At 40.0% G+C, this 13,898-nt stretch overlaps 1 protein-coding gene across 1 annotated transcript in view; it reads left to right on the top strand.

The window, feature by feature from the left end:
- ankrd10a (ankyrin repeat domain 10a) overlaps nt 1–13,898 on the top strand; it is a 15,045-nt gene extending 1,147 nt beyond the window's left edge. Inside the window, 6 exon segments of the mRNA XM_028571909.1 lie at nt 541–693; nt 3,019–3,110; nt 10,530–10,762; nt 12,832–12,912; nt 13,052–13,161; nt 13,163–13,898. Coding sequence (XP_028427710.1) covers nt 541–693; nt 3,019–3,110; nt 10,530–10,762; nt 12,832–12,912; nt 13,052–13,161; nt 13,163–13,450 — 957 coding nt within the window. The 3' untranslated portion in view covers nt 13,451–13,898.

Below are 13,898 nucleotides of genomic sequence, written 5' to 3'. Positions count from 1 at the left end.
TATATATATATGTATTAATAGAGTACAGTATAGTATGGGATATGAAGTGTAATTTAAGGTGAAATGTAATGATAGTATGAAACATAATTTACAGTAGCAGCATAGAATAGCATAATATAGTTTAATGGCTATAACATGGCTGGCTGGTCAGAGTGATTGGGACAATCTGTGGTTTCCACTGCTGTTATAGTCTTGATGCAATGCCATCCAGTGTCATGGAAACCTGGTATTTTAGCATTAAAACTCAGCAAAACTTGTAATTTCAGCAAAGGCAAAGCCTTCCTGTCCTTTATTTCCACCAGCGTCTCTCAACCACGGGGTTGACCCTATACAGGGTCAGTTAATATTCAAACAGGGTTGTGGGAGATTTGTTACAATAAAAGGGACTCCGTGCACACCAGGAGGCTATTATCAGTAGTCTTCAACAGTTCATTAACACAAGCCTCCTGGTGTGTGATGATTGATTTGATTCTCTCTTTACCACCAGATGATTTCAATTGTCTCATTATTGGCCTGTATTCTGTGTTTCCGTGCACACAGTTGGAGTGTGTGGTGCGCCTGGTGCAGATGGGTTGTGAGGTGAACACGGTGACCAGCCGCTTCAACCAGACACCCACACACACTGCAGCGTTTGGAGGACATCCTCACTGTGTGGTCTGGCTGACTCAGGCTGGAGCCGACATCAACATGCAGGTCAGTCTTCCAACACCATCCAGCAGCAGTGTAACCAGATGTAATTGTGGGCAATTACATTGAAAATGTGAAATATGAATATGTGTCATATCTTAATCTATTGTTTTGAATCTAGAGACAGGGTTATTGAAGATCTAATATATAACACACATGTGTACGGATCACGTGAATGGATCAACACTAGTCAAGTATATGAAAATAGGACCGGTGGTTTTACCATCACAAAAAGCCTGCCTGTTGTCTTTTTGTCAAAATTCCATAAATCTGGATGTGGATGTTCATCAGAAATGCCTATGTCTATAGGATTACAGCTCTAACAAATATTTTAGGCTAGGAATGATAACAATGAATCTGCGACCGATTAAATGGTCATTGAGAAAATATTAAAGAACGTGAATTTTAATTGATACACTATCAATTAAAGATCGGAAATATAAACAACGTGTAGTCTCCTATTACATTCTAGCTGTCAGTAGAATGGTGTATTTTCAAAGCATATTTCAATGACTCACATTTGCAACCAGAGGGCGCACCATTACTATTTACTACATTAGTACCATCTGAGCGGCTGGACTGATTGTGGCTGTGCCGTGCTCCCATCCGAAACTCCATCATGTTAAAATGCTAATTTTCACAGGAAGTGTTTATCAGCTTCCAGGTTCTGATCTTCACCATGACGAGTGTCTCTCAAATCCTCATGTTTAGTAAAGTACTACCGTAATACCGCCAATGTTGTTATGCTTATTTTATCTGGACAAGGTGGAGGTAATTTGAATCATTTGAATCACAAATCTGCAAAGTAACCAGCAACTATAGCTGTCAGAGAAATATAGTAAAGTAAAAATGTCTATATTTCCCCTTAAATGTAGTGAATTAGAAGTAAAGTACAAGTACCTAAACATTGTACTTAAGAACTGTACTAGAGTAAATGTGCCTTGTTACTTTCCACCTCTGGCAGTGATGATGTAGTGAGCGACATGTAATGAATAAACATAAATAATACCACTGGATTACATTCAATGTCACCTAGAATCAGAGTTCAAAATTAGCACCATTTACCAGCCAAATGTTGGTAAAATATGCAAATGGATGGTAGATTTGCTTCACTCACCTGCCAAAAAAAGCTATGGCAATCTATTGAGTGGCTGGTTAAATTTGAACATTCACTAGCCATTTGGCTGGTGCTCCCATGTGGTGCGTACTAAACATATTCAAGAATGCAATGTTGTGTTTGTAATAGCCTTTATTATCACCTTTTATAAATGGATATCCCCTAGGGTGGAACGGTTCACAAAATTTACAGTTCGGTTCATATCCCGGTTTTTGGGTGTCAGTGTTTTTCGGTTCAGTTCGCTATATTTTTGATACGGGGGCATTTCGATTTCAACATGCTTTTCAAATATTTATTTGGCAAAACAAGTTAACTGTTTGCCTTGACAAAATTCTGGACCATAAGGAACATAAACACTTCTTCATTGTCAAATCTTTGTTAAAAGAATATGTTTTCTAGTTAGTGCAAACAAAAAATGCAGCTATGTCATTTTTATATAAAAATGGCCACATTATAGGCCTTCAACATTAAGTGAAGCGGCACTAGACTCTTTTTTTTTTTTTTTTTTTTTTTTTTTTTTAAGAACAGCAGCCAATAGCATGCCAGTTCTTAATGGAAATATCTTTTATCAAAAGAAAAAAGCGCCACTGTGTTATTAAAAAAAATTGGGATTTACCGTGTTGCTGAAATGCTGGCGAGAGGGGATATTATAGCGCGGCTCAAGTAATGTTACATTAATCTTATGCTGAAACTCTGCATCCATCACGACTGTTTACGTTTGCTATGAACCCGGCCAATGCTTCAGTTATAAATTGGCTTGTCTGTCTGAATCTGCGTGGAGAGGCTGTTTAGATGCTGCGGAGAGAAGGAGTGGCTCTGTTCTACCCGACACTCTCCTCCTTGCGTGGTGTCTCTGTAAATGCGCCATCATATTGCCGCTAGCATTAGCCACACTTGCTGCACGGTGCTGGCACACAGTCGCGGCCTAATAGTGCGTTCCATTTACCTCAGAAGCCGGAGCTGGGAATGACATCACACCCGAGTTCATTGCACTCCATTTACAAGTCAGATTTCTCATTGTGGGGTAGCTCTAGCCAGCGAGTACAAATGGAACGCGCTATTATCCTCCACTTTTTTCCGTCACCTTGAGGTTAAAATGAAACAGACAAAAGAAACGCGCCCCGAACCGTGACTAGCGGAACAATCGGTTCAGATTTCTTTTACTTGAACCGTTCCATCCCTAATATCCCCAGAGTTAAACATTGTGTCTTCAGGATTTTGTAGGTGAGGCTCCCATCCACAAGGCGGCTCGTTCAGGTAGCTTGGAGTGTATCCAGGTCCTGTTGATAGCAGGTGCTAAGCCACAGTAAGTATTCTGCTGGTCTGATCTCTGTGCAGCAACACAGCAGCGCTGTCATGCTGAGTTTGAAGCATGGCAGCAGCTACACATCTCACATCCCACCTCTGCTCTTTATAGACACACTCACTGGTTTTGGTGAGAAAGCCTCCTAGCTCAGTGTCATCCTTCAAATGTCAAACAGCCATTTACCAGCAAGAGGCGGTCTACAGTGAAAACATTCAAACGTAAATCCAAAGGATTTTGTAATTTGCAACATCATTTCTGCCCAACCATTTGCATTTTCTGCAAGTTGTGCATAGTTTGATCAGAAAACTAAAGGTGACATTTATATCCTGAAAAAACAACAGCATGGATTTTGCCAACAGCCCAATGCATTTATTTCACTTCCTTGAAGTTCTGACATATTTCTTAACGTTGTAGAAGCTCTGGTGTTGTGGTGTTAGTGTATTTTCTGTTGTCATATAATATCAGCGTATTGCTAACATCACATCAGCTGTTAGAGAGGGAACTGGCCACACTGGTTTACTTACATCTCTCTTATAGTCATCAACAACATTTTAAGCATTCTTCATGTAGGTCATTTTACCAATGTAGCTTTAACCAAATATGATTTACGTCCAGATTTAGTTTGGGTCCGTCATTGCCCCAATTCCCCATGTGTCGTCCCAGTTCAGATTTGGGAGCAGTAATGGACACTTTAAACATTGAACATATTGAAAATTGTCTCTTCCAATAATTTGGAAATGACCCTTAGCCACTCTATGTGAGTATTATAACTTTCAATGATTGTATATTTTATACAAATTAAAACAAAATCTATATGTTTTCTTAAAACAACTCAACAAGTAGGTGTAGGCTGAGGTCACAGGTTTCCTAAATGAATCGACTTATGCAATCAATTTATCTCACCCCAACAAAACATGCAATTAATAATTTCCACCCAAACCAGGACTGAAGTGTAAAAATATTCCAGATTGGCCCTTTCCCTCTAAACCAGCTCATTTAAAGTGGATATAAAGGATTTTTAGTTATTTGTGTTTGTTGTGTTTTTTCTTCCAACAGCTGCACAGGTAAAATGTTCTCATACAGTATGCCAAAAAATAGAGATAGTCAATAAGAATGTTGACGGTATGCTAAAGCAGAAAAGCTCATGTGTTTCTGTTTACGTATGGCGCACTGACAAAGAGGCATTGCTTTAACTTGGAGACAACAGAAATGCATTGCGTTTATATAAGACATCTATGATTGTATAAATCTATCAGGGGGAATTACTTAGAAATCCTCATGGGGGGGCAGAAACTACGCACTATAGCTTTAAAGATAAAGCAAGAATAAATACTGTTGCATTTAACATATTTGGCAGTTTCTTTAATTATACAAAGTAGGGCATACAAGACAACATCATTTGGTATTGTATCGACACTCAGGTATTGTATGGGCACTGGACACTGATTTGGAAACATTTCAAACGTTACCCAGCCTTCAGTATCGGCGGGTTCTGCCTATGTCCATCGTGGCCTCACAGCGAGAAAGAAGGTTATTGGATCAAATGGATCCATCAAAGTGATGGTCTAATTTTGCATTTAGTGCATGAAATCAGCTTTATATATGTATCTACGGTACAGTATTTCATTTGGTGATTACTTAAATGTACACTTAATGAATTGTCAAACTAATGTGGCTCTAAAGTATACATGTCATCTCCGGTGTTAATCAATTGTTACAATTTGTTGGTGAGGGTCTTTAATAACTCCGAAGTCCTCTGGACCTCTAACCTGTCTCAGACTGAGGAGCTACTTTAAACAATAAAAAAAGTATTAAATGTATAGTGTATTACTATTAGGCCAAAAACTTAGGAGTCCTGAAGATAGGACTGACACAAACATTATTATTTTTAGGAGTTTCTCTTTAGCTCAGCCAATTAACAACTACTTTTAGCCGTATCAACAGGAGCTGACAGTGGTGATAGATGATTGTAGTAGTCAGTGATCATGAGGAAAAAAAAACAAAAAAAGGCTCATTCATCAATTCATCCAGTAGATACAAACATGACTCCAAAGTTTGCAAAGTTGCTCTGTCTTTACTGGGCGTGTAAATATATTATAATATACTAACAGGTTCAACATATGACATTTATAAGTATAATATGCCAGTGTTGAGATCTCAGGTTTTTCTGCTACCCCCCAAGTAACACCAAATAATCCATTAATGCATATCTAATATTTGCTCTCTTTTTAGCACAGACTCTAAACCTTTCTTCGGTATAATTTGTGTTGGCTCCCACTTCGAGAGAAATCAAAACGAGTTGTGGTTGATTTAGACATGGAATCAGTGTCAGTAAAGAAACATCATGAGCTTTTCTGCCTTCGGGGAACTTCACAGTCAGCACTAGTGAAGGGTGTTTAGAAACTTGTAGTACCTGTTACTTTTATTTTTGATTTGAAACTGTTGTAAATTGTCCTAACATGTTTGGAATTTGCTTTTGGATCATAATGCTATATTAAGTAAAGAAAGAATAACCATGAGCTTGATTTTCAAACTGCAAACACCCCTGCACGTTCTGATGTTTTACAGCTTTTCAATTTGAACACGATTTTCTTGAGTAATCCCAGAAAGAGGGAGCAATCCAAATAGGCACTGCAGAATCTGCCACATGTGCATCAGCGAGCATCTTACAGTTGTTCGCTTCCCACAGTTTCTGCAGCTGGCAAACTGGCGAGGTATTTCCTGCAGCGGTTGGTTTCAAGTTTCAGAAAGCACTGATGATGATAGTCGTGTTTTGACTTGCATGCTTACTGTTGCTAACAAAGTGTGAGCTCACTGGACACACTTCAGGAGTTACTATAGAAATCACAGGAAGCTCCGTCTCAGCTGGAGGATTGTTTTTAGCCGTAGCGGAGGGAAAGGAGCTGATGTGAAGAATCAAAGCATGTTAGGTGACAAATAAAATGAAATGCTTCTTTTAACAGGTTCTTAGCTAAATATCACAATTTGACTGGCCTTTATGCTCCCAGAGACCAGGTGGCCCCGTTTCAGAAAGCAGGTTTAGTGAGGACTCTGAGTTTGTTAACCCTGAGATAAGGGAAACTGTTTTTTCTGTTTTAGAAAGGGAGGTAATCAAACCTGAGAGAGAGGGGTAACTCCAGCCCGTTTCAGAAAGAGAGGTTACTCAACCTCAGAGTCAGTTACTATGGTAACTGAGTCAGGGAACCTCGAGTTTCTCTCAGTCTCCTCCCTCTGACACAGCGCTCTTTCATTTCCTCATTCGTTCATTAAGTCTGTTTCAGGCGCATTTTAGCAAATAAAAAATTCATAAAATAATAAATTATATAAATATATATCATATAAATAATAAATAATTCACATGCTATTATGAATTTAAAAAAATGGTGTGACTCGCTCTGTTTTAAACATTTTTGTAGTGTTCCCTGGACACAAACCAGTATTATTAAAAAGGAGTGATGTAAACCCTTTGAAATAAAAGATTATGAATTATAATTCTGTTAATGATGGTGCTGCAGCCTCAGAATGGGATTAGTAGTAGTATTGCACTTTAATGAAATAGATTATAGGTTCAATACCATTTCACCAGTAATACAAGGCTATGCTTTGTAATACAAGGCTAACATTTCTGCTAGAGTATACAATTTCTCTCAGTTTTGCAGCAGCCGCTGTGTTGTTTTTTTAACTCGCTGTATGTGCGCATGAGTATTTCCGCCAACCAGTTTGTTTGTGGTTGTTACCATGGTGAATCGTAGTATCATGGCTCCATTCATGCTGCCTTTTTATAGTGTTGGTGTGTGAACCTACTCTGAGTTGAATGAACCAACTCATATATCAGCTGTTCTGAAACCAAAAACTCAGAGTTCAGGGTTAGACTCAGAGTTTGTTAAACCTCCTTCCTGAAACGGACCCCTGCGCAATCTGGAAAGTGTTGTTGTTGTCCATGTGCTGATGAGTAATGGCACTGTCTGTAACACCATCCATTAAAACATTCAAACATATTGTTTGGAAAGGTGTGACAAAATAGTTTCAACTCAAAAGGTCCACTTGCTAGCTTTGTTCCGAGCTTTCGTCCGCATCACACCGTCTTCATCAGCGTGTGAAGCTGGCTCAGGCGTTATCTTGTATCATGTGGTCACATAATAACAGATGGTCATACACTACCGGTCAAAAGTTTTAGAACACCCCAGTTTTTCCAGGTTTTTATTGAAATTCATGCAGTTCAATGTCTTATTGTACTCTGAAATGAAAGAATAAAACAAATGAACAATTTAAGTTAAAAAAAGAAATCATGGAAATAATGTATAAACCAAAATGTATTCTACATTATTGACTCATCAAAGTAGCCCCCTTTGGCAGATATAACAGCTGAACACACTCGTGGCATTCTTTCTAAAATGGAAATCAAATATTCTTCAGAGAGTTCTTCCCAACTCTGTTGCAGAAGTTCCCATAGATGTGTGGCACTTGTAGGTCGCTTTGCTTTCACTTTTCTGTCCAGTTCATCCCAAACCAGCTCAATGGGGTTTAAGTCTGGTGACTGTGCTGGCCACTCCATGTTTTTAAGCTTACCATCTTGTTATTTTTTCCTAAGGTAGTTCTGGCATAGCTTGGACTTACTTTATGTTTTGGGTCATTATCTTGCTGTAGGATGAACCCCTGACCAACTAGGCGCATACCAGAGGGTACTGCATGGCGCTGCAAAATGCTGTGGTAGCCGTTTTGGTTCAGGGTGCCTTTCACTCTGTACAAATCACCGACCCTGGATCCAGCAAAACAGCCCCAGACCATCACGCTTCCTCCTCCATGTTTGACAGTTGATGTCACACACTGAGGAACCATCCTTTCACCTACTCGACGGCGTACAAAAATCCTGCGTGATGAACCGAAGATTTCAAATTTTGACCTTCTTCCAGTCTTCAGTAGTCCATTGACGATGTTTCTTGGCCCAGGCAAGCCTCTTTTTCTTATTCTGACGTCTTAGAAATGGCTTTCTTGCTGCAACTCGACCTATCAAACCTGCAGCTCCAAGTCTTCTCTCTACAGTTGAGACTGAGACTTTCTTATTACGACCACTATTAAGCTGTGCTTGAAGCTGTTGTCCTGTGAGCCGCCTATCACGCAAGCTGTTGACTCTCAGAAACTTGTCTTCTGATTCTGTTGTGGCTTTGGGTCTGCCAGACCTCTTCCTGTCAGAGTTTCCCCCAGTTTCTAAGTGCCTTTTGATGGTGAAGAATACTGTACTCACTGACACCTTGACTTTCTTTGCAATTTCTCTGTAGGAAAGACCAACATTCTTAAGTGTTATGATGGTCTGTCTCTCTTCCATTGTTAATTGCCTTTTCCCCGCCATTTTTATAGCAACACACTACTTTCTGCAGTACAACACTGTTCAAATAATGCTCACGAGGGTACGGTACCACAGTGTGTTCCAACAATACTTTTATATGAACAGAGGGGGTTGTAAGTAATCCCGACAAGTTGGAACACCCGTGGGAATTGGTAGCACCAACTTTCAAAGCTTGATCAACCTCCATTGCTGCAGAACAGCTTAACGTTGTTAACCCATTTCTTGTTCCCTGAAAAAGGCCTCTTTGTAAAATATTGAAATGTACATTATTTTTCAGTTTTGTGTAACCTTACTTTTTTGTGGCAGTTCACCACTTACCTTTGGACCATTTCAAGCTATTCATTGGACTTGAACTGCTACAATTTCAATAAACAACTTTTGACCGGTAGTGTATATGCGTATCCCACGATGACATGACAGCCATGACAACTAGACAAACTCCAACCACTGTTGAAAACCACGAGATGCGGTTTAAAGAAAAGCTACTAAGTGCACCCTTGAATTGAGATTTCTTTTGTCACTCATGCTGATGCTCAAACTCTGTACGAGTTCCTATGTGAACTGTAGGAACTCTGACAAGTAAAGCTTCTCTCAACACCAGACAAGACACATGTTCAGACATACTGGAGAACATGATCAAATAAAAAATTATTATTAAACATTTCCGGACCGTAGAATGTTTGCTAAAGCTTTTAAACTTCATTAGCTTTAATAAAACGCCTATTTTTTTTATTTTTTTTTAACCAGTCGTTAATGGCCATCTCCCACCTTTCTGTTAACAATTCATTCTCTGAAATATGCATATGGAACAACAAACCGCCAGTTTTAGCTTGTCACAGATGTCATAGCAGCATGTGTCAGCTGATAAGCTTACATAATGGACAGAAAATACAATGTGTCAGAAAGGTTTTTTTTAAATTTTATTTTATTTTTTGAACATTCTATGGTAAAATACATGAAGAACTGAAGGTTTATGGAACAGAAGAACCTAGAAATAGGTCACAACTTTAGCTTTTACTTCAGCTCTGGTTTTAGCAATAACTTAACCCTACTTCAGAGCTGGATACATTTTATTCTATTCAAAAACACACAATTAATTTATATGTTTATATGATAACTATCGTCAATCAGGGTTAGAACCAAAGCACCTTGTACTGTGAGCATTCAGAAGTTATGAACAAGAGCCCAATAAATCAGAAACTCCAATATTGTTTTATGAGAGTTAAAGTTGACCAGGGCCACACCGAATCTGCGGACGCAGAATTCCACAGAAGTTTCCGCAGATTAAAACAACATTAAAATGAAACTCGATGTATACTGTATATGACGAGATAGTATACAATGAACTAATATAAGATGATATATTGATATCCGATTTTTTTGATCCCTCGATGATCAATATTAGTACTGTCCCCTTAAAAATCGTCTATCAGCTAAATAAATAGCTAAAACTTGGAAGCCTGAATACTCAGTGTTAGCCTGCAATCAAATAAAACTTCCTTTTGTTGGACCTTTTTTATATTTTGTCTGGTATTGAGGAAGATACATAATATCTAAATTTGGTTATTTCAGAGCCTAGTTAGAAGAGATTTCATTTTATGTAAATGGGGTAGAGCTAGGATTACTTTACTAACATTTCATAACAGGACCCTGTTCTTTATCTAAAGTGTACTTCATTGTTAATGTTTTGTACTACAGAGGATAGCTATTTTGTCGTTAGCTTTGATATAGAATCAATTGCTTTATCTTTTATAAAAGTCAAAATGCCCCAAAAAAAAAAAAAAAAAATAGCACAAATATAGCCACATTCTATAAGAAGTGAGATATCATTTTACCAGCCCACCAGTAAGATTTGATTAATTTAGCTAAATGAATGTGTTGCAGGGGAGATTGTTAAGACCAGAACACATTTGTGCCAATAGTAAAGCCCTCTTACTTCTTACAGGCTTTCATTTGGTCAGTGTAAACCTAAGCCAGTCAGTGACGAGCGCAGGATGCTGTTAGAGTTATGAAAACACTGTGATGTCTGAGAGGGAGCAGCTTGTCTCACCTTTCCCCTGTTCCTCGTTCAGTTTAAGGAACGCCAGTGGGCAGACAGCAGCGGACCTGGCCCACGCTCACGGCTTCCTCGACTGTTTCCGCCTCATCTCCAAAACCAAGACGCACCTGCTGCAGCTCAGTGGACTCCACGGGAACGGAGTACAGAATGGGACCAGATCCCCATGTGGTCAGGGCCTGCTCAGCAGAAAGAGGCTGCTGACTTCGGCAGACGCTGGTCACATGAAGAAAGCCAGGGGAGCCGACGGTAAGACATTTGTTGGCTTTTTTTGTGTTGCACTTCATACTGTGAGCTTAATACCGATACAGCGCTGCAATTTACCAACACAAACAAAAAATACTTTTATTTACTAGTGGAAATGTGTCTTTGAATAAACCTTCGCGGGAATAAAAACAAATTAAAGGCCCGGTGTGTTGCCCGTTCACCAACTTGTCCTTTTTCGTGAATATTTACTACCACCATCAATTCCATGCATTTGCATTCGCACGCACTGGGGCAGACGCTCCATATTCACATGCGGCATCTTGAAATACATTAGCCGGTGAGGGACATACAGGACATACTGCTCCGCCTTTCGCGTTTTTCGCTGTCCCATGATAAACTCACAGGTGCTGCTAATGCTGCTAATGGGTGTCGCAGCTTCCCGGCCCCCGGCGAGTTCGAAGAACTAAACGTTGGAGGACCACACGTATTCAAAATCCCAAATTTCAGGAGCAGGAGTCTTCTTCTCGGCCCAGAAAAAGAAAAAGGATATTGGAAAGAGCAAGAGACCAGCTTTTTGAAGCGTGAAGGCTACCGTAGCTGTAATACGTAATTTGAACTGCGTGACGCGAGAGAGTTGATTGCCATATATTAGAGGTGGGGGGGAAAAATCGATACAGCATAGTATCGCAATATTTTCCGTGGCAATACTGTATCGATACACAGACGCCAAGTATCGATCTTTTATTATATATGTGTTGGTCCGTTTGTCTGCTTGACAATCCCATTTTGTAGCAATATAACTGAAGTGAGATGAACAAACGGAGAAATTTATCTTTTTAGATAAAACAGATGTTGACAAAGTTTTCTTTTGGGGACATAATTTGAAATTGGGAAAATTTTGAAGTTGGAAAAAAGGTAATACATTGCAATATAGCACAGAATATTGTAATATATTTAAAATCGCAATATTATATTGTGACATAAGTATCGTGATGATATCGTATCGTGAGGCCTCGGGTGATTCCCACCCCTACCATATATGATCTCAACGCTAGATGGGAGACATTCCTACACATTGGACCTTTAAGAGAGACAATATACAATAAATGATATAAGCCATGGCGTGCTCCTCACTCTGTTTCAATGACCATATAAGCATGAGCATGCAATAACAAAAAAGATAAAGAATTTCCGGATTCAGATTTGTAATAAAAGACTTGTAGATGTTCTTTTATGCCTTTTTAAACAGATTGGTTTAAGCTTTATGTTCAGGTTTGATGGTGTACAAAGAGAGAGATTTCCCAACTATTTTTACTACAACTGAGAATGTTTAATTGTAGGTCAGCACACTTTCTACCATAATACTTTGGCAAACACCAACGCCATTCAACTTCATATCTAGGCAAAAGGGCTGCATACATTATACATTTTATGACACTTTCAACTAGTATTGTCAGAAAATGGTTATCCCTACTGTTTGGTGCACAGGAGGACATGGCATTATCTTTTCCAACCCAGTCCTGCCCATTTCAAAGCAAAAATGTGTTTCTGTACTGAAAATAACTGAAAACATGTTTTATATTTTAGATTCCTCAAAGTAGCCACCCTTTGCTTTTTTTTGATAACTCTGCAAACCCTTGGTGTTCTCTCAATGAGCTTCATGAGGTAGTCACCTGAAATGGTTTTCACTTCACAGGTGTGCTTTGTCAGGGTTAATTAGTGGATTTTTTTCCCTTATTAATAAAAAAAAGCAAAGGGTGGCTACTTTGAAGAATCTAAAATATAAGACTTTTTTTGTTAAGTACATAATTCCACACGTGTTCATTCATAGTTTTGATGCCTTCAGTAAGAATCTACAATGTAAATAGTCATAAAAATAAAAGGGAAACGCATTTGAATGAGAAGGTGTGTCCAAACTTTTGGCCTGTACTGTATATATAACAGTATATATACTCAAATAGTTAATTGGTATTGGTTAAAACCTAATGTTATTAGCTAAACCAAACTAGCTAAACTAGAAACAACTCTGATTCGAGACATAGACTATGAACAGCTACATGATGTCATTTCCATGCAGCTTTCTTCACCATTCTCACTGTCTCCTGCTGCAGGTTTTTTGGTACAGATGCAGGGCAGTGGAGGTGAGGAGCTGGAGAGCATGAACATGGAGTCTGCACAGGAGCTCAACTCAGGTAGGACTGGAGCTTTTTTTGTGTGTGTGTGTGTGTGTGATTAGGACAGATGTATTTTCGAATAAAACAAAGATCCCAAAATAATAAAGTACAACGGTGCATGCACCGCTTTTAAAGAGAACTTGCTTTGTTGCTGAAGCAGGTGACGACACCGAAGCCCCCGCCAATGGCCACCGCCACACACTGCCTTATGCCGACCAGGATGGCCGCGAGCCACCCAGAAGCATCTCCTCACCGCCTTCCGCTCCAGCCAATCAGCGGCCGGCAGCGGCAGCGGCGCCCCCAGCACGCTGACATGTGTGGCTCCCTGCATCTGAGCGGCAGTCCCAGCAGCTGTGTGTCCCACCGCCCGCCCCGGCGGGGGCTGACAGCAGCAGACTGCGGGGACTTCCTGCATTACGGACACTACCACGGCTTCGGAGACACGGCGGAGGAGCTGAGCGACAGCAGCTGCCTCGACTACAGCAGCAGCATCCGGGCCGAGCACCGGTACAAGCAGGCCGTGGCCAGCACCGTCCACCTCTACCACGACTCCTAAAGGACACGCGTCGCAGAGGATTGCCTTTCACAGCCGGCCTCCTGGAAACAGGGAAGCACTGCTCTTTTTATATATGCCTTCTCTTAACGCCGCATTAAAGAACAGTCTCACATTTCGGGGAATCATTAATTTGCTGCCAAACCCAGAGTCACTACTGCTACAGCCTATCCAGGACACGTTTAACCTCGTTTGACGAAAATATTCCAAACTCAAAAGTTCACTCGCTAGCTTTTCCAACTGCATCTCATGGTCTTCATCAGTGGATGGAGCTTGCTGGAGGAAGATCAGATCAGGAAGATCAGGACAGCGTTCCCATCTATAATCTTTGAACAGAGACAGGGCTTACGATCACACTCCCCCACCCCATATCGGAAAGTAATAATAGAACAGCTAGAACAGTCTGGTAAGTTCAGAAAAGTACATCACTTTACTGTAATGCAGCCTTTAA

The sequence above is a fragment of the Perca flavescens genome, chromosome 24 (assembly GCF_004354835.1).
Source record: "Perca flavescens isolate YP-PL-M2 chromosome 24, PFLA_1.0, whole genome shotgun sequence".
Classification (NCBI taxonomy): domain Eukaryota; kingdom Metazoa; phylum Chordata; class Actinopteri; order Perciformes; family Percidae; genus Perca; species Perca flavescens.
This window is presented reverse-complemented; position numbering and strand designations above follow the sequence as displayed.